This window comes from Copadichromis virginalis, linkage group LG19 (assembly GCF_057382275.1).
Source record: "Copadichromis virginalis isolate Kocher_CV1m ecotype Utaka linkage group LG19, C_Virginalis_male_GT1.1, whole genome shotgun sequence".
Classification (NCBI taxonomy): Eukaryota; Metazoa; Chordata; class Actinopteri; order Cichliformes; family Cichlidae; genus Copadichromis; species Copadichromis virginalis.
This window is the reverse complement of record NC_140636.1, coordinates 14799744-14825961: the sequence shown is the minus strand read 5'-3', so window position 1 is coordinate 14825961 and position 26218 is coordinate 14799744. Positions and strand designations below refer to the sequence as shown.

The following is a 26218-nucleotide window of genomic DNA, read 5'->3' as shown; positions in this document are numbered from 1 at the left end:
ACCAAAATGCCAATACATCATTTTAGAATAACACCTCGAAATTAAGTCATATTTCAGCATTTAGCCTCAGCTATGAAGAGTGAACTTCTCAAATGTCCTTCCCTGGCCTAATGGACCTAGAAATCATTCAGCCGTGAGCATTATGCTAATACTCGCTAAGCTCGCTCTCTCTGCCTCCTTTTGTGAGTGTCTGTCATTCTGTTTAACCTGATAAACAAGTCTGATTTTCAATTATCTCCATTCAAATTAGGCCTACGGCACTGTTTGCTTAGAGGCGCCCAGTTTGTGCGTGCCCGCCGGTGTGCACACATGTGCACGAGTGCAAGCCTACGTAACTGACAGAAGGGCTTCTCGGCTCTCTCCTTCCAAATTACTTGCTGTGTGTGTGTGTGTGTGTGTGTGTGTGTGTGTGTGTGTGTGTGTGTGTGTGTGTGTGTGTGTGTGTGTGTCCAGCGATGTGTTTAAGTTGAGTCATTTCTGTGTAAACACTGTTCCTACCTGTGAGAGGATGCATCCAGGGCTTCCCTCCCTCATCTTTATGGAGATGCCGTAAAGCTAAGCGATGCCCCGTTTTTTCTTTTACGGCCCCTCGCGCCCGCGGGGTTTCTCTCTTTGACACACACATGCACACACACACACATGCACACACACACACATGCACACACTGGCACGAGGAGTCCAACTGCAACTACGAGCAGCCGTGGCGCTGGCACAGTCAGACAAACACACTAATAAACCGGTTATTGATCATGTGTCATTACCGTGAGCCGGTCAGACAGCCAGTCTGACCCAAACCAAACAGTAAGATAAAGGAAGGGCAATTAAAGCCGACTGATTCATGTCCCTTCCGCTCTCTCTCTCTCTCTCTCTTCCTCATTCCCATTTCTGAGAACCTCTCTCTCTCATCTGCCCTCCTTTACCTCCCCCACCCCTCTTCGCTGCCTCGCTTTCTCCGTCCTCTACTTATGAATTCCCCTTGCTTGGCGAGGCGGCCGATGGAGAAGTTTTTAGTATGCAGGCTCTCTCAAGGACAGAGCCTTGTTAGAAAGCCTATTGAGCTGTGGCACAATAGCTTGCTATAGCCTGGCAGTGGACTCGGTTCGTCTGTGTTTCTCTGCATCCGTCCCTCCCTGCTCATTAATGATGTATTAGTTTATTAGGCGTTGGATATTGGGTCGGGGACCCTGCGACGGACTTCATCGTGACGGAGAGGAAACGCTGAGAGGAGGAATAGGAGCGGGGAGGTAGAGGTGCATACAGATGTTCAACAATTCAGTCGCGCACAGCACATGCTACACACACACACGCATAAAATAAACATGCTCAAACATAATAACTCTGCACGCTCTGTCAATATTCATGAACACGAACTACTTACTCCGGTGATTTAGCTCGAGTGGCTGGATTAGTAACTGTGCTCGTGTTACTGTCGATGACGCCGTAAACACAAAACGCCGGCGTCCATACGTGACGGCCCCCGGTGACCCAGAGACACGCTGAGATTTCCCACAATGCATTTGCCGCCTGTACGGGCCATCTGTCATGCAAAAGCGATACGTTTGGAGCGCTGAGCAGCAGCGATTGTGCTTTTGTTGCATTTGTTTGTGAATGCATTATGGAGCAGGCGCTTGTATAATTTATACAGCGAGATATTGAATTGTTACTAGCCTTTAGTGTTTCTCGCCGTCCTTCCTTCTTTGTAACAGTGAATCTTTTCTGGTTTCCATACATCCCAGTGAAGCCACTCACTTCACTTTCCTCTATTTAAAATCTTCCATCAGTTTCCCTGCTGTTGGTTCTTGCATTAAGTCTGTCCTCATATTCTCCTCCTCCCAGTCTTCCCGTGTTATCCCTCCATTTCTATCTTTCTTCGCGCTTCCATCCCAGTTATCTTCCCTCTTTAGGGGTCCATCTCGGTCTCTCTTTTTTCTGCACGGATGATTTTGTTTACCTACTTGTCATTACTGAAGTGCTCGCTCTCTCCATTCTGCTGTGAGGTTATACCCCCCCACCACACACACACAAAAATGTATGATGTATACAGAAAAACACATCCACATTAACACACAGCCTCAGCTCCCTGGCTACAAAGTATAGGCCTTGAAAGGCAGCCAGCCCATCACATCTTACCATCTTTAACCTGTGCACTTTCTGTCTCTTACACACACACACACACACACACACACACACACACACACACACACAGACTACATCACCAGAATTTTCTCTTAGTGCACTCATCATTGCTACAGCGCTGGCCTCCCTCGCTGGAGGAAGAAGAGTCGTATTTTAGACCTAAATGGAAAGCTGTGCACTTAGAGTTTGGCTTTGGCCTTCAACGGGATGCCAAGAGACAAGAGAAGCACTCACTAAGTGTGTGTGTTTGTGTGTGTGTGTGTGTGTGTGTGTGTCCAGACAATGCTGAGCAGTTTGCAGATATTTGCAACATCAAAAGATCTCTCCTTTTCATATCTGAAGCGTCTGATTTTACCCTTCTGCATGATAAGCTAATTCATTTCTCGCTGAATTCTAGTCATACTTTCCGAGTGGATTGAGAGACAACAGTTTTCTGTAGCTGTAGCAGGAAGGTCACAAATTTAAAACCTGGAATATGCGAGGAGAGAAAGTGAATAAATAACACTCAGCTTTGAGTAAGGTCTCTACAAAGTGTTTGCTTTATTCACCGCATTACTTGCTGTAAATGAAAGACACACAAAGGCAATGTGCTGGTAATAGCAGAGAAAATAGAAATGACATCGCAGACGAGGACGGATTCAAAGTTTCGTGATCATCTCATCACGTCCAAACAAACTGACCAAAATGTTCTTGACCTGTTTGTACGGCAGAGGGCCGCTGAGCGAAAAACAGCTCCAGCCATGCAGATTTCTACCTTTGTGCAGAAGAAATAGTCCCTGTGTGTTGGCACCACAACACCTTTCATTCATATTCATTGCCTCGGAGCTATTGGAAATTCTTCGAGGCAAAGCTGGCAGAGTAAATAATAAGTTGTCCTGCTCTAAGAGGTGAAAAATAAAAGCTGTCAGTCACAGTTTGCACACAAACCACAGGGCGAACCGTCACCCAGCAGTTTGTGGAGTTTTGAAGCTTCGTTTGCAGCATTAAGGGCCCCATCCTGCACTTCTGGAGCCAAAGTCACTACACATACATGGGTGGAGGGTGGACTGCAGAAACCTGCTAGTTAGTGTCCAGTAACATCCAAATAAAATCCTCGAGTGACGACTTTTTGTTAGCACAGTTTACAGCACAGCAGCCACGTTATTGTTCAGATAATTCCATTAAAAATGCTTTAAAAGGCGCCGACGGCACAAAAATGGTGGACAGGTTCAGTTCAGGGGCTCGAATCAGAGGAGGTGAAGCCTAGCAGACACGTAGCGGTCTAATCAGCACCGGCCTGATCGTCCTATTAATGCCAGCTTTAAGCTTTTAAGCTAAAAATGTAACAGCTTACGTAATTATTTAAAAAAAAATCAACCCCATAAAGGTGTTACAAAAGGTCAAATTAGCGACATTTGCAGTGAAACTTTCATTTAAACACCTGGTTCTCATTCTTATTGTACCATAACTAGGGCTGCCACGATTAGTCGACTATCAAAATCGTCGACGACTGATTTAATAGTCGACGTGTCGTTTGAAGCTTTGTAAGATCCCAAAAGACGCAGGAATAAGTAGTAGGATTTAAGAGTGTAATACCGGACTGAAACAGAAGATGGCAGCACTGCGTGTACAAGGATGCCAGCTGCCGTTAAACCCCGAAGAAGAAGTAGCTCTGAATTCATAGCTCAGTTTCCAACAATGGCGGCAGCTAGTTAGTTTTAATATTATTCTTTCTGGGTCACAAAATAAACGTTTAATGTGTTTTCAGGCGAGAATGTAGCTGTGTAAACCTCAAATATCTGCTCAGTTTATCAAGACACCACATATTTTCAAAAGCGCTCCGACGTTTTCGGAGACGTCTGTTACCCACTAGCTCGATAGCTAGCCGGGGCAAGGCTCACTAGAGCCCGTGAGAACACCAGGCTCCCGGCTTCAAACCCACCGCCGTCTTTCGCTACTCAGGTTAAACATATATAAGTCACTTAGATAACTTAAAAATGTTATTGTTTGGCTTTTTTCAGTATTTTATTTGTTCCTGAGTAAATCGGTTTGGCTGAGATTAAAGTTTTTACACAGCTGAATAAACGTCAAGCAGACAGCTGATTATCAGAAGTGTGAGATGCTGGAGAATATACTATCATCTTGGCTTTATTTTTAGTTAGCACATACCGTAAACACTTAAAGCTGTAAGCTTAGGGCGACCGTGGCTCAGGGGGTTAGGGAATCGCATCTGTAACCGGAAGGTCGCCGGTTCGATCCCTGGGCTCTCTGTCCTGGTTGTTGTGTCCCTGGGCAAGACACTTTACCCTACTTGCCTACTGGTGTTGGCCAGAGGGGCCGATGGCGCGATATGGCAGCCTCGCTTCTGTCAGTCTGCCCCAGGGCAGCTGTGGCTACAACTGTAGCTTGCCTACACCAGTGTGTGAATGTGAGAGTGAATGAATAGTGGTATTGTAAAGCGCTTTGGGTGCCTTGAAAAGCGCTATATAAATCCAATCCATTATTATTATTATTATTAATGATAGTTATACAAGAGCAGATGCTGCTGGTGCAATAAGCTGTATGGATGATGATCTGATTAGTCGACTAATCGCAAAAATAATCGGTGACTAGTTGACTATCAAAATAATCGTTTGTGGCAGCCCTAACCATAACAACATATTAAAGTTTTTCAGCAGTTTAGTGGCGGCTGAGGTCTAACCTTAAATGCGATGCCACCCGCTCTACCTGCTGCTGTGGGCGCTGTGCACCTGAGCCTGTATCTGCCAATCTGCTGGCAACCTTTACTTCCCAACAGCTCCAACCTGCTATTTAGCTCACAATATGCATCACAGAGCATTCAAGAAAGGTTTAGTTTCACCTGAGCCGTGTGCAGTCAGTCAGTTGGTCACTCAGTCAGACCGAGTTTGAAAAGAAATGTCTTCAGAAATGATGTGTTACTGTGACGCCTGCTGCTGTCAGCTCTTCTTTTTCACTTTCTGTCTCAGCACCTTTTCCTTTCACTCTCTCTCCCCCCCCCTCCAACCCTCTTGCTCGCTCGCGCTGACATTCACACAGAAACTGTCCGTTCAACCCTTGTGCAGCAGTGTAAAGCCCTCCCTCCCTGCTGTCTGGAGTGAGTGTTTTTACAGCAGCACGCCTCATGTTTGCCAATGAGCCACCGTAGCTAGCTACCCTGTGGTACGCCCCGGAGATGCTACAGATGTCTCGCTGACAACAGACATAAAGCGTTGCAGAAAGAGCGTGCACACGCAAGCCCGCTCTCCGAATCTTACGTGCAGGCTCAGATTGACTCCTGGGAAAATGGGACAGCCACGCAGTACTTGACACGTTAGCTTATGCAAGTGTATATGTGTGAGGTGCGTTAGCCGTGCACTGGAACAGTGAGCTTGTTATGCTGCAGCTGAGCGTTCCACCTCTGCTGTTAGATTTGCACACATTGCTCTCATCAAGTATTTCCCACCTGTTCTTTGGAGAGGATGAACAGTAAAAATCATCTGGTATCAAGTCGACGGCGTCTCACTTTTGGACCATTCTCCACCTTCTCAGGGTGAAGGTGTGAGCGGCACCAGAGTGTGTCATCTTAAATCGTCCATTCTGGCCTCTCTCTCGCTCTCGCTCTTATTTTATTTATAAGTATCCAGAGTGTGTCATTGCCCCCCCTCCTTGAATATGCAATGAAAGCTGTGGGGTCACTGGCGCATTTTCATAATCTGGAGTAGAGAGGCAAGTAGGGAGAGAAGGCCAAAGAGGGGAGATTGTCCTCTCTTTTTATTTCCAGGCGTTTGTTGTCCCTGCCAGAGAGGAGGTCGGAGTAAGAGAAGAAAATGGCTTCCCTTTCTGCTCGTCTGTTTTCCTCTCACATCCTTCTTCCCCTGCTTTCCCCTCTCACGCTGATAAGTCGAATACTTGTGCTGATATTGTGCACAGATGCACCAGGTTAACAGGAACAGGCGGACTGAATCTAGACAGTGGAATCTGATCCCAGCGGTATCAATAAGCTTTCTTACCATCTCGAGCATCTCGACACTAACGGCTAAAAAAACGTCTCTGCTGAGCTGAGAGCGAGCGCACAATCAGGTGATCATTTTCTACGGCTTTATCACTGCAAGCAGCTCCTTTCACATTAAGCTGAGTCATTTAATCCATATTAATATAAAAATATCGACTGCAGCAGCTTTCAGAACTGTTGCATTCGCACCTGCTGATCCGATATCGATATGCGGCCTGCATAGATTCACGTTGCATTAATCCCTGCGCAGGTGCGACAGGTGTAAATGGGGTCAGCGTGCATGCGGAGACGAGCCTTTCAGCTTAAAAACACGAAGCGTCTGACAAATCAGAAGTGTGAAAAATGCAGCGATGTGAGTCTGCAGGCAGCGAGTAGCCTACAGTTAATCATCCGAACCGTAATGGTCATGAGCTGAACTCTGCTGAAATGCCCTATTTATTCATGCATGCTCCAACTTTTGTTTCATTACTGCTGCTGTTTACTTGCATAGCCAGAGGTAGCAAACGATAAAGATCTTTTAAGAGAGTGTAACCTCCACACACACACACACACACCTCGGACTATCTACCATCTCTAATTCTTTCATTCCCTCAGTCTCCTCTTCTCCCGTCTCTGTTTCACCATCTTTATCACATTTTCTCTGCTTCTTTTTCTCATTCTTTTTACTTTCTCTCCCCCCTCCCTCCTCGGCTTCATCCATTCTCTTCCAATCTATCTCGCGCCTCTATTGTGTCCTTCCCTGGGAGACCATGAAGGCAATAACCAGAGAGCCTTGAGAGGGTCAGTCTGCGTAACCCGTGCAGGTGTGTGTTGGCGTGCACGCGCACTTCGAGTGCAGAAATCTGAAACGTAAGCGGCCCGCGCGGCGAACCTCGGTAACGGCTGGCGACGGGTCTGAGCAGGTTTCGTACGTTCCAGGGTCAGAAAATTAACTTGAGCCACCGAAGGCTCATAAAACGTCGATGCAAATAAAAAACTGGCGGATTGAGAAAAATAGTCACACACCTGTTAGCCAATGCCACTCGCGTTCTTTGTATTCATGCTTTGCAGCGGCCTTGGATTCCACTTAAAGTCTAAGTACTAAATCAGTAATGGTATGTAGAATTGGTATTCGCCTGACTGTGGAAAGGGGTTTGGGGAAAAACAGCCTGAGATTGAAAATGAATGTGAACTGCATGATAGTCTGCCTCCTTCCTCTCTCCCATTGTTCCGTATTCTCTTTCTGCCTCCCAATGTCTTCCCGTGTCACCGTCTCTCTTCCTCCTCTCTCCTTCCTTCCCCCTCTCCCTCCAGAGGGATTTGACTCTAACTGGCCTTGGCGCCCGTAATGAAACCAAATCTATTTAAAGCCAAAAGCGATGCAAGTTTTAATTTCCTATTCCAGACTTAACCTTTTTGGCTGCGCTGCATTTTCACATCCACTTAATAACTTTTTACCCTCCACTCCCCCTCCTTCATTCTCCCCATCACTCTCACTCTCTGTGGCTTCCTCTCCTCCATCACCCCCCTTCAATTCTCCTCTTCCCACCTCCCCAACAACCCTCAACCCCCCATTGCTCTCAATGGCGAGGCACAGGCTGCCTCTTCAAGGGCAATATCTGTCAAATGATTCCCCTGTGAAATTAAGACAGAGGCCATGAGAGAAAAACGGGGGAGGGGGGGGAGCAGGGACGCTGTGAGTGTGTGTGTGTGTGTGTGTGGGCGGAGGAGGAGGAGGAGGAGGGGGGTTATATAGTCAGGTGGAAGCTTTCTTCTCCTTTCTCCTCTCGTCCAACTGAATCTTATCTGACAGCAAAAAATGAAAGCAGTTTAAAGATGGACCTGGCAGCGAGTCCCTTTGTTGCATTAAAAAAGTAACGACGTGGGGAAGAAAACCTCAGGAGGGAGACACGAGCACATTTCTGCTGTTCACTGACTGCAGACTCACGCTGTGTGAAGATGCATTTCTTTATGATGTGCAGAGCTATGTTTGTACAAATGAAATCATCTTAAGTGATTTACTATAAGCGTCGCATAATCCCTGAAACACACACGCTCACACACAGATAATAAAATGTTGGATGCATGCTGCAAGCATCTGCCAGCTCCAAGTGTGTCTGAGAGTGTTTTAGGAACGTTGCAATGGCGTCGTGAACCATCAAACATCCATAAACCCATCAGAGATGGCGCTCGTGTTCATGGGAAAGGATCACATTGTGACTTTTGTTGTTGCTAATAACCGAGCGCGTCAGCAGAGCCGATCGCCTCGTGAAGCAGTCAGTAATGTTGCCTGATCCTGAACGCACCCCTCCTCTGCTCTCCTGAATCTGATCACATGCTCGTCTGTGCTCGCAGCGAGCGCGGCGCCATCTCCTGTCGAGCTCCGACGTTGCACCCGGGAAACAATGGTTGAAAACTCGCCTCGCTGTTTTCTTCTTCTCCCCTCACCTGCTTTGCATTTATGCGCATAATAAATTGCTTACATCTAATTATTCAATATCTCAATTATCAGAGCTGATAGCCTCACGGTGCACCTCCAGAGCTTAAATTTACAGCCCTATTCTGCAAATGTCTAAAATGAAATTAACTTTTTACAAGGTGTCATCTGTGGCTTTTAAGTAGTGAAATTTAAGCCCCCCCCCCCCCCACCACACACACACACACACACACACACACACACACACACACCTCGTAATGAGAAGCCATTATTAGGCCGTGATTGGAGCCAGGGCGCTGATATTAAAAGTGGCAGGAGAGGCAATATCGCCGCAGTTTCTAATACCCTCGTAGATATGTCATATATTTTAAGACAGCTGCTCCGCTATTTATAATTAATAGCAATTTAGTCCCAGCAAAAATTGGAAGACAGCTAACAGAAGGATCTCGTTCCATTAAGTGCAGATTCAGAATCAATGTCAAAGTGACACTGTGCAGTTTTTGAGTGGGTGGTCCAGACTCCACGGAGCTTATATAAATACCACAAAGCCCATATGGTGCTCAGTGCGTTTCGCACAGAGGACCGTTTCCCTTTGATTCGGTGTAAAAATAAGTGCAGTACAAACAAAAGAGGAATGAAGTTGGCCTCTAAAGACACATGAATAAAAATAATCTGTCTTTATTCTCCTGCCTCACAGTCATAAATCACTCCTTCCCAAACGACAGTCTTACACACGGCACATCGCTGTGGCAAATGGCTCTATCTTATAATAGCGACGTAGCACATGGCAATATTATCTGCTGCCGAGTATTGTAGTGCATGTGTCTGAGCGCCGTGCCCCGGAGCGCTAGCCAGATTACACTGGCCCAGCGACAGTCTTATAATAAGACTCGCCCATTAAATCATATCAGCACTGCTTTTTATAGGCCAACACCTCAGCGACGACACTATGAAACTGTCTATCATGCCGAAACGTGTGTGTCAGAATGTGTGCGTGCGTGTGTGAGCAGCCAGTCTGGAGGAGACGCGTGTGTGTTTTACCAAACGTTGCTGGCTTCTGAGCTGCTCGCCGCAGCATCTGACAGCGTTTCATCTTCTCCCTTTATTAGATCAGCCTCGCGCCGCTGTCACCTCTGCTTTCCCCGCGCTTACATCACACGCGCGCTCACGCCCTCGCGCGCACGCAGCCGGGCGGCCATTGGCTCGTCGGCTCCGTGAGGACGTTCTGGTTGGCTGGCCGGTGTCTGTTCCGGGTAGAGCGCGAGCATCTGGGATGGCTTTCCGTCTTCGACCAGAGTGCGAATATGCAACCTGGGAGCTCGACTCGTATGAATTGTAAATAGGAATCAGTGTGGTGCCGGCGTATTTATAGATTGTGTATTATTTCGCAGGTCAGTCCGGCCTCCCGCGTCCTTATCACCGGCGCCGCTTCATGTTGGAAATGTTGGAACAGTGAACCAATCACTGACGAGCTTTTTGCTTTCTACTCTGAGACAAAGACTAAAACAAGTATGCAGCACAAGCACGATGCTATCTGCACAAAAATGTTTTGTGTTTCTAAAAATCCAATTATTGCAGATGTCCTGAGGGCCTGCTGTGTGAATTTACCAATTTGTCAAATGAGTTCAAATGAAAATATTAAATTAAAAATGACAACTTTGGCATATTTCTAAGATTAAGAGCGTCCTTTAGGGCGGGCTCTGTGGGTTCTTGGCAAAATTGAGCACTAAAAACAAATAAAGCCAGAGCGGTTAATTTCCAGAGTTGCCCTCGTTCGACCTTTTTTCAGGAAAAAGTGAGATTAGCAGATTGAAGCACGTGGCGCGCCGCTCTCGCCGCGGCCTCGCCGTCGTCTCCTGTCTAAGCAGAGCTGTCATGTCACGTTTGTCGTTCCTGATGGATGACGTCGGTCGATGTCTAACAGGGAAGAGTTCAAGAAACAATCCTGCAGAAGACGCAGCAGCTCGGATTCTTTTGGACAAAGCAGATTGACGTGTTTTTGTTCCTCTCACTTTACCCGCTGCCTTCTGAGGGACGGCTTTCTGTACGGTTGCATGTTTGACGTGGCGGCGCAACACTGAAGTTAATTCGGAGGGTGCGTGTGTACGCTCTTTTGTCTCTGACAGCTTTGTGATTTCTTTCCATATCCTCAAATTTTTGATTTGCTTGTGTTGTCACTTTTCGTTCCGTTTCTCCGTGTCTGTGTTTGTCGTGTCTTTTAAACGTAGAGCCACAGCGCTGAGCGTGCTCTTTAAAATTGTCTGTAGCTGTTAAGATGCTGCTTAAATCAAATATTAATATCGATCAGCCTTTGAAGATGAAAAAAGAAAAATCAGTTGATTATATGTTTGCAGATTCTGGCCAAAAAAAAAAAAACCCTCCAAGTGATCCACACTGTGGGATTTAATTGAAATGCATAATTGCATTGTGATTCATGCTAATGCAGCAGTGCAGATATGTACAAGCCCACACTGCAAATATCTAAGCAACAATCACCTGATAGACAGGCAGAGACACAAACGCAGAAGCTGGCACATCAATCCTGACGGCGGAGCATGCCGCACATACAAAACAATACAGGATGCAGGCAGAGACGGACAGGAAGGGCTGCTGACAGGCACAGACGCATGCAAACACACACAGCATCCCAAGGCCTCGCCGCATCTCGGTTAATCCAAGCCGTCAGTCGGTGCTCGGGGGGGGCGGGATGCTGTCTTTTGATTGTAATTGCAAAAACCGGAGGCAGACGAGGGAGAGCCGCAGATGTCGATAGGCAGGTGGAGGGACGAAGGGATGGATTCCTCCTGCCTACCCACAATCCCCCGCTCAGCACGCCGTGTGACTTTGTGTCAGCAGTTTGTCTCGTGCATAGCTAATGACGGCTCGAGTCTGCCGCCGCCGCTCTCGTTCGATCTCTGTCTCTCCATCCTCCGGTCTTCAGCCGAATCCCCGACAAATGAGATTTTGCCCGAGGTAGATGGGAAAGGCGGTATGCGCGGCGAGGCCTTGTTCTGCCCGCCTGTCTGTTTGTTAAGAAATCTCACAAGCCGTATAGCACCCAGAGGTTTCTCTGCTTCTCAACCATCCCTTTTCTTCCCGGCCCGTTTTTCTTTAGCCTCCTCTCCCTTAATTCTTTCTCCCTCTTCCTGCTGTCTGGCTTCTAATTTGAGTCGGAGGCCAGAATAACTCACAGCTGTTTTAATGAAGAAACGGGGGAAAAGGGAGGGGAAGGAAAAAAGAAGGAGACTGGGGAGGAGGCGTAGAGGGCGAGGACGGACTGAGCAGCGCGAAATTGGATGGAGAGAAAAAAGCAAAGATGGAGAGGCTTTGGAATGAAAAAAACGACGGCTTCTCCAATTAAGGAGAAGTTTTTTTGTTTTGTTTTGTTTCTTTGGTCATGGACAGTCAGTCACACTTGCTTTTGTTGAGCGTGTGATGAATTACACCCCTCCACTCCTTCTCCCCGCGCCTTTGTTGTGGTGCAGCTCCAGCCGTTTGGACCTCCTGCAATATTTGCGCTGTGAATTCTCCATGCCTGTTTACCAACCGGGCTTCTTTTGAACTGGCATAGAGAAATGGCTTTTTGAAAAGTCTCTTTGATGGTGAGCCCAATTTGTTTTCACCGCTAAAAAGTTTGTTTGAACGCTCTGAAATGTGGGCTGACGAGGAGGGCCTGTCCCGAGAGGGCCGCTGTCTGTCTGCCGTAATAACCTCATATGACTTGATCGACCTGAGAATCCTCCTTTATTCCTCTGTCAGCAGCCAAAGTGAGCGGCGGTCATTTAGAAAGCTCCTCGTGAGGATGCACGGATACTACAACAGGAAAGATGGAGTCATCCGCCTGCGTGCGGACGTAACGACAAACGGCCACAAACTCGTGAACGCAGACTCACAAACATTCACTCAAATGATCAAACTCAATTTATACTTTTAGCACAATTATTTTTGTATTTTGTTTTGCTCTTTCCAAATTACAGATTTATGCAGATGAGTGCATAATTAATGAGGCGATACATTTACATATTTAAACGTCCCGCAAAAGTTTAAATATTCAAATAATTCTCTTAATTTTTGTGGCGACAATTTTCACCTGCTCGGTCTCCTTATGAATATGGAGACAGTGTAGAAACCACATAAGAGATCAAACGTGTGCCCTCAGGACCTCGCTTTACTTTATTTTTCATTCTCATAATGAGCAAAAGTAAAACTGTGTATACATTTTTGATTTTTGAAGTTTTTGGGGTCAGTTTCAGTTAGAAATAAGCTCTGTGAACAAATCATGGATGTACGTTCCTCAATCTGAGCTGCAGAATAATCCCAGCTGAAGGTCAAACAGAGCAAATATTGTTCCTCAGAATAATCAGTGGTTGCTGTGATTTTCTGCCTTGATGCTGCAGCAAATGATGAATTTACAGCACAGAAATTCTTAGTGTGCACAGATCACGATAAGACATGTCTCCAAATTCCACCGTTCCCGTTATTGATCGGCAGCTCGGGCTGATAGATTTCCGAGGCAGACGCGCCGACAGGCGGAACGTCCAATGGGGGAAGAGTTTAGCCATGCACCAATCAAGCCAGACTCTTAAACCAGATCCCCCTCCCTCGCCCCTGTTTCGATCAGAGTCATTTTGACAGTGATGCAGCGCAGGGCTGGCTGGCTGGCAGGAAATGCCACAGATCCCCCGAGAGTAGAGGAATGGTGGATTAAACAGAAAAAGACACCCCCTTAAAAAAGAGAGAGCGAGCGAAAAGGAAATCGATGTTTCCTCCTCCTGTGGACGGCGAGAGCCGGTAAAGGACGCTGCCACTCTTGTGTTTTCTGTGGTCTCTTCACAAACGTCTTTTTTGTCTCTGTTTGAACTGCTTTGTCTCACAGATCGTCTGCTCTGCCCCGTCTGTGGAGGTTAAATTGCACCAAATCATCACCGCCGTCATTCCCCGCACTGTCCCTCTCCATCCCCTCCCCCCAGGCTCCAACTTCCTGTCTTTATTTCTTGCAACTTCTATCAAGGAGAAGTGTTTCATCTCTCCAAAGCAGCAGTAGACCTGAAAAGCCACAGAGGCGGCGCTGGCTAGCATTGAACTGGATTGGGTAGAGTAAACACAAAGGCACGGGGTAAAAGAAAGCAGCTGGGGAAACACAAAGGATGGAGCTGCAGACGGCAACTAACCTTGCCTGGGTTTCTCTGATGTTCTTTTGCACGTGCACGCACACTCTGCACACGCACACACACACACACTCTGCACCCATTACTGTCAACCCCTCGTTCTCCCTCTCTCTCTCCAGTCATCCTTTTGTTTGTCATGTTCAGAGGACAGCACCAAAGCATCTGAGGAAAGGGAGGTTACAGTGTATTAAAGGAAACGTTGTTTGACAAAAATGGTCATTCCCCTTTCAGCAGGAAATACACAGGCGATGAAGCTGCTGCACTTCAAAGCTGCCCAGAAAACTTCCATGAAACGACTCTGTCTGCATCTAAAGGGGACAGGCGAGGGATTTTCCTCCCAGTGTATCAGCGGTCTTTCTCACAATGTTCTGGGCTGGTCCTTGTTCTGCTTTGTTGCCATATAAAAGGAAAAGGGTGTGAATTTAAAAGCTTTCACTGAAGACTCACAGGCAGGCAGAAACATGTCGCTCCGCGTTACCTTGGGCAGATCCGTGCACCGAATCGCTGGCACGGAAATAAAACATATTACTGACGTCAGCGATCGCGAAGCGTCGAATCCCGCTTGGACGCCAGCAGAGCTTTGATGTAGAAATGACATCTGGAACGAAACCTGTGTTTTGATGCTATTAAAGTTCCTTACTGGCCCATTTTGATGAAAGATATCGCTTAGAAATAATGTGGCCGAGTCTGAGAGACCGAGGCAGCTGCTACGTGCAAATTAGCGAAGAGCGAGGACGAGAGCATTACAGGGAGAAGTTGGGCTCGTTGTTTGGACGTGTTAGTTTGAAGTGAAGAGTCTGCAGTCGGGTGGACTGTCTCCCCGACACACACACACACACACACACACACCCAACCTCTCCCCCCTCACTCCTCCAATGGCCCTGTCGGTGTGCCAGGGCGGGTGATTACCGACGCTCTCCCCCAATTATGGGCTGATTATTCCGCCGCGCTCTAATTGACTGGGGAGATATGCAAATGGCTGTCATTTGGGATGATAAAGGATGCGGGTGCTGGATGCCCCCTGCATTATTTAGCCTCGGCTGTACGCAGCGTGAAGGATGTGGCGTGCGCTTTAATTGCTGAGGAGAGAGAGGTTAAGCTGAACGAGCAGTTGAATTAGAAATGAGGAATTTGGGCCCCTTTATTTATTTCTTTATTTCACTCCTCTCCTTCCATCTCTCTCTCTCACACACACACACACATGCACACTGTGTGTCATGCGTTGTTTTTCAGTTCTCTCTTGGGTGAGTGGAGAGGTGAGGAGGGGGAGGGTGGATGGCAGGATGTCATGCTGGAATGCCATAAATAAAAACATTAGCAGAACCAATACGTGCAGAACAAATAGGGTGTGTGTGTGTGTGTGTGTGTGTGTGTGTGTGTGTGGTCGGCTTGTGCACTAAGAACTAAAGTGTGAAGAACCTTTGCGGACTAATGAAAAAAACTTTCAGCAGCTCTGACAGTGAGCGGGCTCGGCCGCCGTTAAACCGCCGCAGCATACCGATGACCAAGCGTGGCGTGAAAGGTGTCGGTGTTTGCGGCGTCTTCCACTTTGTACCTGAGCAAAGATGGCCGGCCTCTGTGTGCATTTAGCCACTTAAAGGATGATGTCGCTCGTTCGAATCGCTTTCCTGTCATTACGCCCGGTGCTGGGAACCGTGGGGGGCGTTAAGTGAATACGACCCAGTGGCTAAGCACTTCTAGCTGCCACAGCTTGGCATATTATCAGGGGAATCGGAATGAAACTCAACACTAATCCCTCTGGTTTGGAGACAAGCGGTGCTAGATTTGGAGCGCCTTTAACAGCTTAGGGGTAATAGGGCCTCAAATGTCCCTTTCAAAGTGGCCCTCCCCGTATCTCCACAGTATGAGAAGCTTAAGAGCCGGGCAGTTATCACTCAGCGAGCCCCCATCCTATCTTACGACAAGCAGTAATTGTTAATTCGGTGAAATCGATGTCAGCGTCGACCCCCAGCCCGGCGACTCTGCTGGTATCCTGTATCGGGCGTCCGCACGACTCTTTGACCCCTTAACTCCAGGACCGCGCTGAGGTTTTCATCCCGGCGCCGGTGCTGAAAAACAAAGAGAGCTTTCGTTCGCTCTTATCAAGATGCAGCGGTATCATCAAGAGATTGTCGAGGCTTTGTGAAGTGTGCGGGAGCAGGAGTGAAAAGAAAAGCACAATTTCTTTTTAGTGCTGCTGTGGCTCTCCTCTGCACAACTTTGGGAAGCCTTGAACGGTTTGTTCTTAGGCGTCTTTTGTTCCGGATAACAAAAACAGACAGAGAGCAAAGGGACTGTCTTTAACAATGTAGACTTCCAAATAGTGCAGGCTGCTCTTTAAACCACAAAATAGTTCCTCTGTATTCACAAATTGTGGTTCAAACTAGTGTTTTGCTCAATAATACAGGCCTGTGTCCTGTGAACAACGTGCAGAGTTGCTTCTGCATATATTTACATTAGAGCCGGGAATCATCGCTCCACCTTACAAATGCAGCATTATGACTGCTTAGAAAACCTAATTACACCTAAAACAGCTCCACAGCATGCTGCCCAGCAGGCCAGGTGTGCAAAGAAACACCTGTACACCTGTAAATGTTTGTGCATCAATCTTACCATCACATCCTCACTGACTTTAAGTGTCCTGATCGTTGACTGTATAGAAAAGATGAACCGCCAGCAGGAAAAGTTGTTGGAATAATAATTCTTGTGTAATTTGTGACCTCGACGAACGATGAAGGCGCAGCCTCGGTCACAGATTACAGTAGGAGTGAAATACATGACAAAGTAGGATTTAAGCGACTCGGTGTTTCCAAATCAGATCGGCTCGCCTGTGACATCTGGTTGGTTTTACTGAACCGGGAGCTTAGGGCTAAAATGCACTACTGGAATCCACAGAGCTGATTCATGCACGATTCTTGGCATAAAACCATTCAAGCCACAGCTGGGAGATCAAAGAAACAAAGAAACTCAGGTCACTATCCTGATAAAACCTCCGTGCAAACCAACATGGAGGACTTTATGCAGAGTATCCTAATGTGCTTTAGCATAACACCCTAAATACCGTGCTGTGGTCTGACTGTTGCCAAGTCATGGTCAGTGGACAAATGAAAGGTGCCGTGGCGGTCCAGGGCAGGCGTAAATGACTGGCAGTTTGAAACTCGAGGCGCTCGAGACTCATCCTCGAAGCTCGTGGCACCAGGCAGAGGTCTGTGGGCTGGCACGCTAACATATTTCACTGCCTGCTGGGTGCTAGCCTAAAGCCCACATGGGTTTTTGGCAAGCCTGAAGCATGGCAAACATCTCTGCAAAGAGTTCCCCCGAGTGTATTTGGAGTCTCCGTGTCTGCCTCGTCCTCACAGAAGGTTTTACTTTGATACCCTCGGGAAGTGGCAGAGACTCTTCACAAACACGCACATAAATACATCAGCACACCCACGTGCACGTATCCTGCACAGGCTTGTTTGCACAGTCCTGCGTGAACGAAAGAAAAATATTAAAACGGTGGCACGATGTATGATAATGCGCAGCTAGCGAGTGTCTAAATAATCTTCATTTCTATCAATTCTCATCATCGTCACCAATTACCATCATCGCCGCAGCCTCGGTACACATTCCAGCTGATTGACATCAGAGAGGGAAATTATGGAGTGGGTGTTATGTTAAATCTTCCTCCACAAAGTGTCTCTCTTCTTCTCATTTCTCTTCTTATTTCTGTGCTTAATAGCACTTATTGAAGGGTATTACGGTTTGGTGCTCTACATGGAGCATCGCATTAAAACCCTCTTTCAAACACACACGAGCGCAGACATTCAGCAGTCCATTTGGATTCATTTGCATGGCATTTCATTTGGATTTTGCCTCAATCTACGGTTTGGGGAGAGGATAAAAAAGCATCTTTGTGTAATAGCGTTTCCTCTTCGTCTCCAGTGCACCATAAAGATAGAAAGAACTGCGGCCGGAGCCGATAAACGAGCGCGGCGCTGCCGTGAGAAGACCTGTCCCTCAGGCCTGCAAACGATAACTATTGGAGTTAATTACAGTTTACATCATCGTATTTACCCAGAGAAGAGAAACGGAGAATAAAACCGGCCTCCGAGCCCACCGAGGTGTTATTTCAGTGCACGCTGCAGCACGGCGAAGCCGAGCGCGCATTTATTCAAGGTTTAACATCATAATGGATTTCACTCTTGACCTGTGAAAGCGAGTCCTGTATGGATGTATAGTCACACCGGTAAAAAACATCAGCGCTGTAATGAAATGCACACTGAAAAGAATTCAAGGTAATGTTCACATTGAAATGATACTCCCGGGTTTGCGCGCACGCTGAAAAAGGTTTGATCGCTTCTCTTTAGTCTTTTACACGTCTGTGAAGAGAGATGTTCACGGCACAAAAGTCCGCGGAAAGAACTGAGGGACCAAATAGGAAGTATTCCCACAGCCTCCCCCAGTGCAGTGAAGGGCTTTCGATCTGTGGTGCCAACAGCATTAAGAAGTGACATTTAAATAATTCAAAAACATCATTTCCAGAAACAGAGTCCCCGTGAACACTGCTGACAGCTCTTCTCTGATTATCTATAGTAATAGGAAGCCTGTTTCAAGAGATGTTGCTGCTGAATTTTTAAAAATGTAATCCTTCATTTGTGCAGATATTTCACAACCTGTGTGCCCAGAGACTCTCGCAGCGAGATCAAATATTTATGTGTAGTAATTTGACGGAGCTGACCGCTAACGACGACGAGTCCGTATTGGACCAAAGGAAAATATTAGGAGCCGTGTTCTTATATTTGGTGCCGAGTTATAAAAGTCCATATGAGGGAGGTTGTTTTCGAAGGCTCGGTTGCTGTGTTTGAGTGTGTTTCAGGCTCGGGTTAGCTGGAGAGCCAGCTGGTGGAGAGCCCTGAGCCATGCTGCACCTCTGACTGGGGCAGACAGAAAAAACAGGCTTTATGTGTAGACGGGAAAGAGAGGAGAGAGGCTAGTTTCTTCACTGCTCTGTTTTCCTGTAGCCCACAGGAAGCTGCAGCCATTGGCTCCTCCCTGTCTAGACAGACAAGCACATTTACACACACACACACACACTCGGTGCCTTCCTCCATAGCAACTTTGATTAATTCCCAGTGTGTGGTGAGAGGAGACAACATCAGCACCATGGTCAGGGGAAAAGGCCTGCAGTCTGCTGGATGTGACAGCTCCCTGCTTCACACTGATGCCTTATCCCCTCCCAGGGTGTGTGTGCGAGTGTGTGAGAGTGAGAGCAGGTCAATAGTATGAGTGAGGAATGGGGGAGTGTGTATGTGTGTGTGTGTGTGTGTGCGCGTTGCCTCATCTGTCCCCTCGGCCGCATCAGTGCTCAAGCATGTCTTGCTGTGACAGCCCGGCAGCCTGTGTTCCTGTCACGCACACACAAACAGAGGAGCGCTAAACGAGAGCGCAGGCAGGCACCGACACCAGCGAGGTGAAGGGTCATGAGCGACTGCCTCTCCAATGTTGTGTGAAATGTGTAGATGGCGGTCTCGGCCCATTATGTGTGCGTATATGCGACCGCATTTACGCGAGCGTGCGTGCGTGTGTGTGTGTCTCGAGGCCGGGCGGGGGGGCATCTCAAAGTAACTGGTTATTATCACCTCAATATTTTTCTTATTATGACAATTACATGCTCCAGGAGCGAATTAAGCGATACAGGACGCCAAGCGGGAGTGGTTGACAGCTATTTGGAGACTCAATGCACAGAGCAATTTGCAGCCCTGAGCCAAACAAATTGGATTTGGGCCACTTTGGATTGGGGCCCCAGATTGTTGGGCGTTTGGATCCCCCGACCGCGTGCCTGCCTGGCTAGTTAACTCGCTGGCTGCCTTTGATTCTTTGCACATGCCAGTTAGCCAGGTAGCACGCAGCCCCGTGAACGCTGACGGTGAGGACGTCGATTAAAGCGTCCCTTAAAATGTGCGTTTCTATAGTAAAGCGCGCCCGGCTTTTTGGGCTGCATAGTGCTTCTTCCTTTTTGGTCTCGGGCCACACAGCTGTGCTCAAGTGTGTGTATAATCCAAATGAGCCTAACAGTCTTTAAACGAATTACTGGTACGCATTTTCCCACCCCGAAACTGCCACTGGAAAAGCTGGCAACAGCTCCCAATTAGGTGAAATGCAATTATTCCCATCCATTCACACAATTAGCCTGTGGGTTAACGACATAGCTGTACGACCGACTAGCTCTCAGTGTTTTGGAAAAGCCATCACCATGGTTACATCAACTCTCACGGTAACCCCTCCGTGTCAAACGGCATGGACCCGAGGCAGCCGGTCAGCCAAAAAATAACACTCGGTCCCATTGGCGGAGGCGGCGCGTTACATCACTGCGCTCAGAACACTGGCTGACGTGATTGGCCGGGACACAGAGTGGTACCATGGGCGAGGAAAAGAAAAGGGAAGGAGAGAGAGCATGAGAGAGGAAAGCAAGTGCCCCGTGTGCTCAGTTGAGCGGGGGTAGATAATGCCAGGCGACAGACTGGCAGGCTGGCAGAGCGGGTGGGCACTCGCAGCAGCATGATGGAAAACAAAGGCTTTGTGTGTCAGCGCCGAGATCGCATTAACCAAAACAAGCAGCCGTGGACAGACTGCCACACTGACTTGGTTGTCAGTTCCACAGGCTAAGCCACGCTTGATGGATGGAGAGAGATGGGGGACGCCTGTCTCGGTTTTTGAGATTTTACACGCTGGTAGAGGAAGGAGAAAAAAGTCGTTTCGCTGTGACACAAAGAGCCTCTGCTGCAGATAAACTCCAAGCACGCGTGCTGGTTTCAGCCCACGTTTCTCGAGTTCGCTCTGACATATGTAGAAAAACAAGCTTCGTGCTTTCTTTAAGTGAACACAATCTGAAAATACGTGTGCAAATGAGCTGATGACTAGCCTAGGAGAAAGTGCCGTTTCAACACCTTGTGTTAGATTTTCCACAGTCAACATGTCAGCACATCTTAACCAGTGTCAGTAGGAAGGCTGTAAAACTTTCCTAACAACTTCCAAAACGGTGCGTGCTGGTGTGAAAAACAGCAAAACCCCTAAAAATCATCGAGTGGCTCGACTGGAACCGCCGAACCATTTTCACATGATTTGAAGCCACTTTAAGTAGAATGGACCACATTACAGCAAACATGTCAGATATGACAGCCTCTCTGCTCGTAGGCATAGATCTGGGTTTATTCACCGTCTGTGTGCGGTGACAGGCGTGGCTGTGCACGCAGGGCTCAGGTGGTTCACGAGTACATTGGTCAACAGGCCGGGCGCTGCAGGTAGGATCAGCTGGCGTACACCCTTCCCCTTCTCCGAGCAGGCACCAGCCAGAAAACCGAGGTCATTCAGGTGACTTCCCCCACAGATATCTACAGCTGGGACAGAGCCGGCGTCCTCCGAGTGTGTGTGGCAGCCATCACATTCCATCACAGCTCATCACTTCACATCACATCCGGTCTTCTCTCTACTTCCTTCTCTCCCGGTCTGCTGTCCTTCCCGCTTCCTGCACACCTTTGTGTTGTCAGGATCCTGTCAGCGATATTCCCGGGGATTCCCTGGAATTGTTTTGGGGGGGTATCTGCTAAGTGCACACACACACACTCGCTCTACTCACCACAGGGAATGCAAACTGTAATATGAACTCACCCTTGGTCTGAACCAAAGCCCATTACAATTCATTTTCACCGCAGCAGCCGGTGTAGCGGTTTCTTCTGTGGGATTTTTTTCTCTGCCGTGTTAACCGCCGTCGTTAAGACTGCAGTGACTTTTTCTCAGGGATAAAGTAGCTCCCAGAAAAGCCACCAGCTCTTGTTCGTGCACACGCAAACTAAACCTTTAACCTCTGCCACCTTATGAAATCCTGTGAAATATGTTGCATTGTTAACTTTTTGTTGTAAAGGAGGATTTCGCAGCACAGTTGTGCGTTTCTGACACGCAGGTGGAAACTTTTGCGCTTGCTGAAGCTTACATTTACATTTGCCACCTGCTGCACGTCAGCTCTCATCAAATGCTCGAGCGAGCTTTGTAAATACTCACTGGAAGTCTTTTCTTCTGTTCCAGGATCTTTCCGGCTCCATCGACGACCTCCCCACCGGGGAGGCTGGCCTGGGCTCGGCCATTGGCGCCGGGGGCTCCTCCAGCAGCAGCAGCAGTAGCCAAGGGGAGCAGGGAAGCACCGGTAACCAGGGACAGTCCCCCTTCTCCCCTCACGCCTCCCCCCACCTCCCCAGCCAGAGGAGCGGGCCCTCTCCATCCCCTGTCGGCTCTCCGGCCGGCTCCACTCAGTCCCAGCAGTCCCGCTCGGGCTCAGGCCCCATCTCACCTGCCAGCGGACCCTCTGCCAACACCTCTGCACCAGGTAGGGTTCCCATTAGAGCAGAAAGTACGCGCATCCGTATCCTGATAATCTAATCTCGTCTTGATGAAATGTGCAACTTAGAGTTGATAATTGTATTAGTTTAATCACTGCAAACAAACAAAACTGTCACTGACAGGATTTGCAGCTGAAAGCAGACGCTACGCCGCGTTTTACATCTTGTACCTCCGTCTTGGATTCCCTGGGAAATTTCCTAAAATTGCTTTACAGCTTAAAGGGAAATTGCTTTGTGCCACCAAACGAGGCTGTTGTTGGAAAGCAAATGAAAAAAAACTGTCAAAACACGACCCGGGCCATGCGCACTTTGACAGCTGATGAAGACGAGCAGCTGTGACATCACTGATTGGGGCGTGGCTAGGATCGTGTTTAGATGTTTCCGTTTGAGTTTTTTCTGTGCAGCATCTTTACAGCAGCTCCGTCACTGCACTTGTTGCTTCTTGGAGAAAATCCCAGTCATCACACCCACCTCTCTGCTTGACCTTTACATTGATGCTGCTGTTTTCATTTGTTTTTAAATAGGATTTTAAAAAGGTCATGTAGAAAACTGACCCCGAAGCGGAACCGCGATTTCACAAATAACAGCGTGCCATTTGGAGGTGAGGATAAAGCTTTCGCATCAAAAACTTGAACCTAATCAGCGTCTTCGTTTAAGATGGTTATCAGGTGTTTGAAGAGCAGTTTCACCCCTTTCTTTCTCAGAGTGGCGCCGATAACCCGTCGCATAAATCTGCCAACATCTTTGTTTAATAGCATCTCTTTCTTCCCCTTGTCTCCAACTCGGCATGTAATCCATCCAGATCAATTTTCATTCTGCCGGGTAGAAGTCGGGATGAAGCTGCAGCAGAAGACTAAATAATATCAATCCCACACGTCTAGACTTTGATATCTCGGGCCCATTTGAACTCATAATTCACAGTGCTGAGGAATATTATGGCACAGGAATATGTCCTGTTCATTTCCTGCACAGTTTTTGTCCTAGCACACTAGACATTTGTTAAGTCTTTGATCACAGCGTTGTAGAAACGCGTCCCTACATGGCGGGGGAATTTTAATCACGTCCGTCTTCCTTCCACCTGTGGATCCGACATCCACGTCCGGGCGATATTTCCCATCCACTCGGAGCCTTAATGAATTGAGAGCGACTGGTAGTGGAGGACCTCCCATCTGATTTGTAGCCTTATCTGAGATATGGCAGGCTAAACAAGGCACCAACAGGATTATCAGACAATGCACGGTGTGCCTGTCTGTCTCTCGAGGCCATAGTGGAGCACATAACCATTTAGATAAACACAGAGTGTGGATTTGATTTGCCTGGAACAGACGCGCGAGCGTGCGCGCGGCCTCGCTGTCATTCCGCCTCCTCTCCTCACAGCTGAGCGGCTGACCGGCACATCGGCATGTCTCGGACCCGTCAGTCACTCTGACGAGGCGGGGCGAAATGTCTTGAGCGAGATCCCGCCGCCACCTCCTCCTCCCCCTGCTGTTCCCCTCACAGCCGCTTACCGGAGTGATTGACGCTAATGAAAAACTGGGACAGTGGTTTTCCAGGCGCCCGTGCCAAGAATCATGACGAGAATCCGGAGTGAAGCGGCAAAGATGGGAAGCGAAACCGATCGCTGGGACGTGATTAATAAGAAAATATTCAAAAATATTCCCTGTGCCAAATAAATGGCGATAAAGCGTGGAGCAGTGAGCAACATCTGGCGTGTTTTAGAGGCTGTACTACAATCAGTTCGGATTAGATCAAGGAGCAGCCAGCCTCGCAGAGACACGGGAGAACTAATGTGGTTAGCACACATCTGATTACCAACGCCCGGTTTTCTAACACTTTGTCACAAGTTGGGACGTTTTAGCGAACGTTGTCTCTTTATTTCAGAGCAAGTCGGCGAGGAGAGATGGGAGCGCTGTTCCCAGAGTGTTGCTCCGGTGCCATCAAATCGTGCTCTTTAATATTCAAAGTAGTGCCCTTTAAAAAACAACAAAACACAAGCATTAATAAACGCTTTAATTAGTGTGAAAAACCTGTCTGCAGTAGTTTCAGCTCCACTCAAGAAGTCACAACACAACATGACTTGTTTCTCTGCTCCATTCTGCTCCATTAGGGCCGCTGTCAGCGGAAACATCGCAGCCGCTTATAAATTGCATCCCTCGGCTGACGTCAGTGTGCGCTGCTGGCATTGATGGTTTCGTCCTATTAAATTATTTACAGGCGTGCTGTATATGTCAGCACATTGTGTCATGATGCTAGGTGGACGTAGCTACCCTGACATCACACGAGAGAACTTTGGTCGTCACATCTGAAACTGCAGGAAGGAGGACTCAGGGACTCAGCTGATAGTTCCTACTGATCAGCTGATGGTCAGCTGATGCACATCCTCAGCTCCGTCTATCATGACCCTGCTCTCTGCTGTGTGACGTCCCAACACAATCAAATACAGATTACTGCAGACAGAATGAGATCAGCTCTCTTTCTGACTGAAATTAGCGACATGTTGCAGCGAGTAAGGCGTAAAAGCAGCCAAACAGCTGGACTTGTGCTGACGCCAGCTGCTGGCCATTAGGAAGAATGCAGGTCTGGAATACACTCATCTTTCTACGTGGTCTATATAGTGTGTGCAGTTATTCACAAAAATATAAAAAAGTAGGTTCAAGTGTGCGTGCGCGCATGCACACATGCATGTGCCCCGTGTTTATTTGTCACCTGTCGGCCCCACTCGGTGGACTGATGTGACACGTCACATGGATGAGCACACACGTTACCCCTGACAACGGTCGGAGGAGAGCAACTTCATTATGTCATCCTTTCACCTGGCTGCCAAACACACACACCAGCAGAATAACACCGGAGTGAGCGCGCACAGCTGCACATAAGAACACGAATACCTATAAAAACTTGATTTCATGGTTTGACTTTACATATATTGTTGAACACATAAATCACCTCTGTATATACGCTCGCTCGGATGACTGACGGTGTCATCTGCACACGCGTGTGTGTGTGAGAGAAAATAAGAAGGAGTCGGGGTGAAAAGAGGTGGAGACTGACAGATTGCCAGCCTATCATACACCCATACACTTGCACAAATCTATCTTGTCGAAGCTCCGCAACACGCCTGTGATTCCCTCGTCTCCTCGCTTCTCCTGTTCTTTGTCCTCTCTCTCCCTCTCTCCCTCTCTCCCTCTCGCTGTCTCTCCATGAAGCAAATCCAATACACTGTAACATTATCCGGGCCTCGCCTTGCTATTTGGATTCTCTCCCGGAGCCAAAAAGGCACACACAGGGATAAATTGATTTTCCTGTTGCGCTAGATTTGTGACAGTCAAGCAGAAATCACATTGCTCAACCGCCAACCTCCACCTCCTCTTCCTCTACCTTGTATGCACACACACACACACACACACACACACATCTCCTTGCTCCCAGTGTCTCAGAAGCAATTCAGAGCATCTTCAGAATATTTTTCTCCCTATATGAGACTTTGGGGACGAGGCGGGCAGACGTTTTTCTCTCATCCGGATGGATGGTGTGGCGGAATGGGAACGCCAGTGTTAAAGCTTCCAAAGCTGACTCTTAGCTGTGGGAAGGAGAGCCGAGTTCATCCAGTAGAAGAGCAGAGTTTTTAAAAAGCTCGCTGACTAGTCTCTATGTTAATAAAACCCCAGCAGCCCCAGAATCCATCAGACATGCTGCATCGTTTATGTGCATGTTTAAAGCTCTAAAAACTTGCATTTGCTGCAGATTTCGAGTTGTGGGTAACGCAGCGGCTGCTTTTAGGCTTGTGTGCATGCACAGGTTGGTGTGACAGGTTGTCTCCAGGTTGGCAGCCTGTCAGTGTGGCGTCACTTCCTGTCAGGATGAGGCTGACTGTCGTGTTTCCCAAACAACGAGCTGAAGACATGTTCATTACCAGACTGCATCTGAAACGTATCAAACTTCACACAAACACAGCCCCGATTCCTCTTTGCTTTCCTTTGGTGTGCAGACAGTGAGTGAAGGGAAGGGAACATTTCTTCAATCACCACATATGCAAACAATACACTGTTCTTCTGCCTTTGGACCTGATTGGAAGGAGACTGTAAAAATCATGTGTGTACACCAGGGGTCCCCAATCCCAGTCCACGAG

General features: G+C 47.9%; 1 protein-coding gene across 5 annotated transcripts in view; it reads left to right on the top strand.

Annotated features, from left to right (window-relative positions):
- The window catches only part of LOC146685787 (AT-rich interactive domain-containing protein 1B-like), a 157922-nt gene that overhangs the window by 85551 nt on the left and 46153 nt on the right, over positions 1-26218 (top strand). For all 5 annotated transcript variants that reach the window (XM_085440531.1, XM_085440530.1, XM_085440529.1 and 2 more), the window contains exon 5: positions 21779-22076. In XM_085440531.1, the coding sequence (XP_085296657.1) occupies positions 21779-22076 (298 nt within the window). The remainder of the gene's footprint in view (positions 1-21778; positions 22077-26218) is intronic.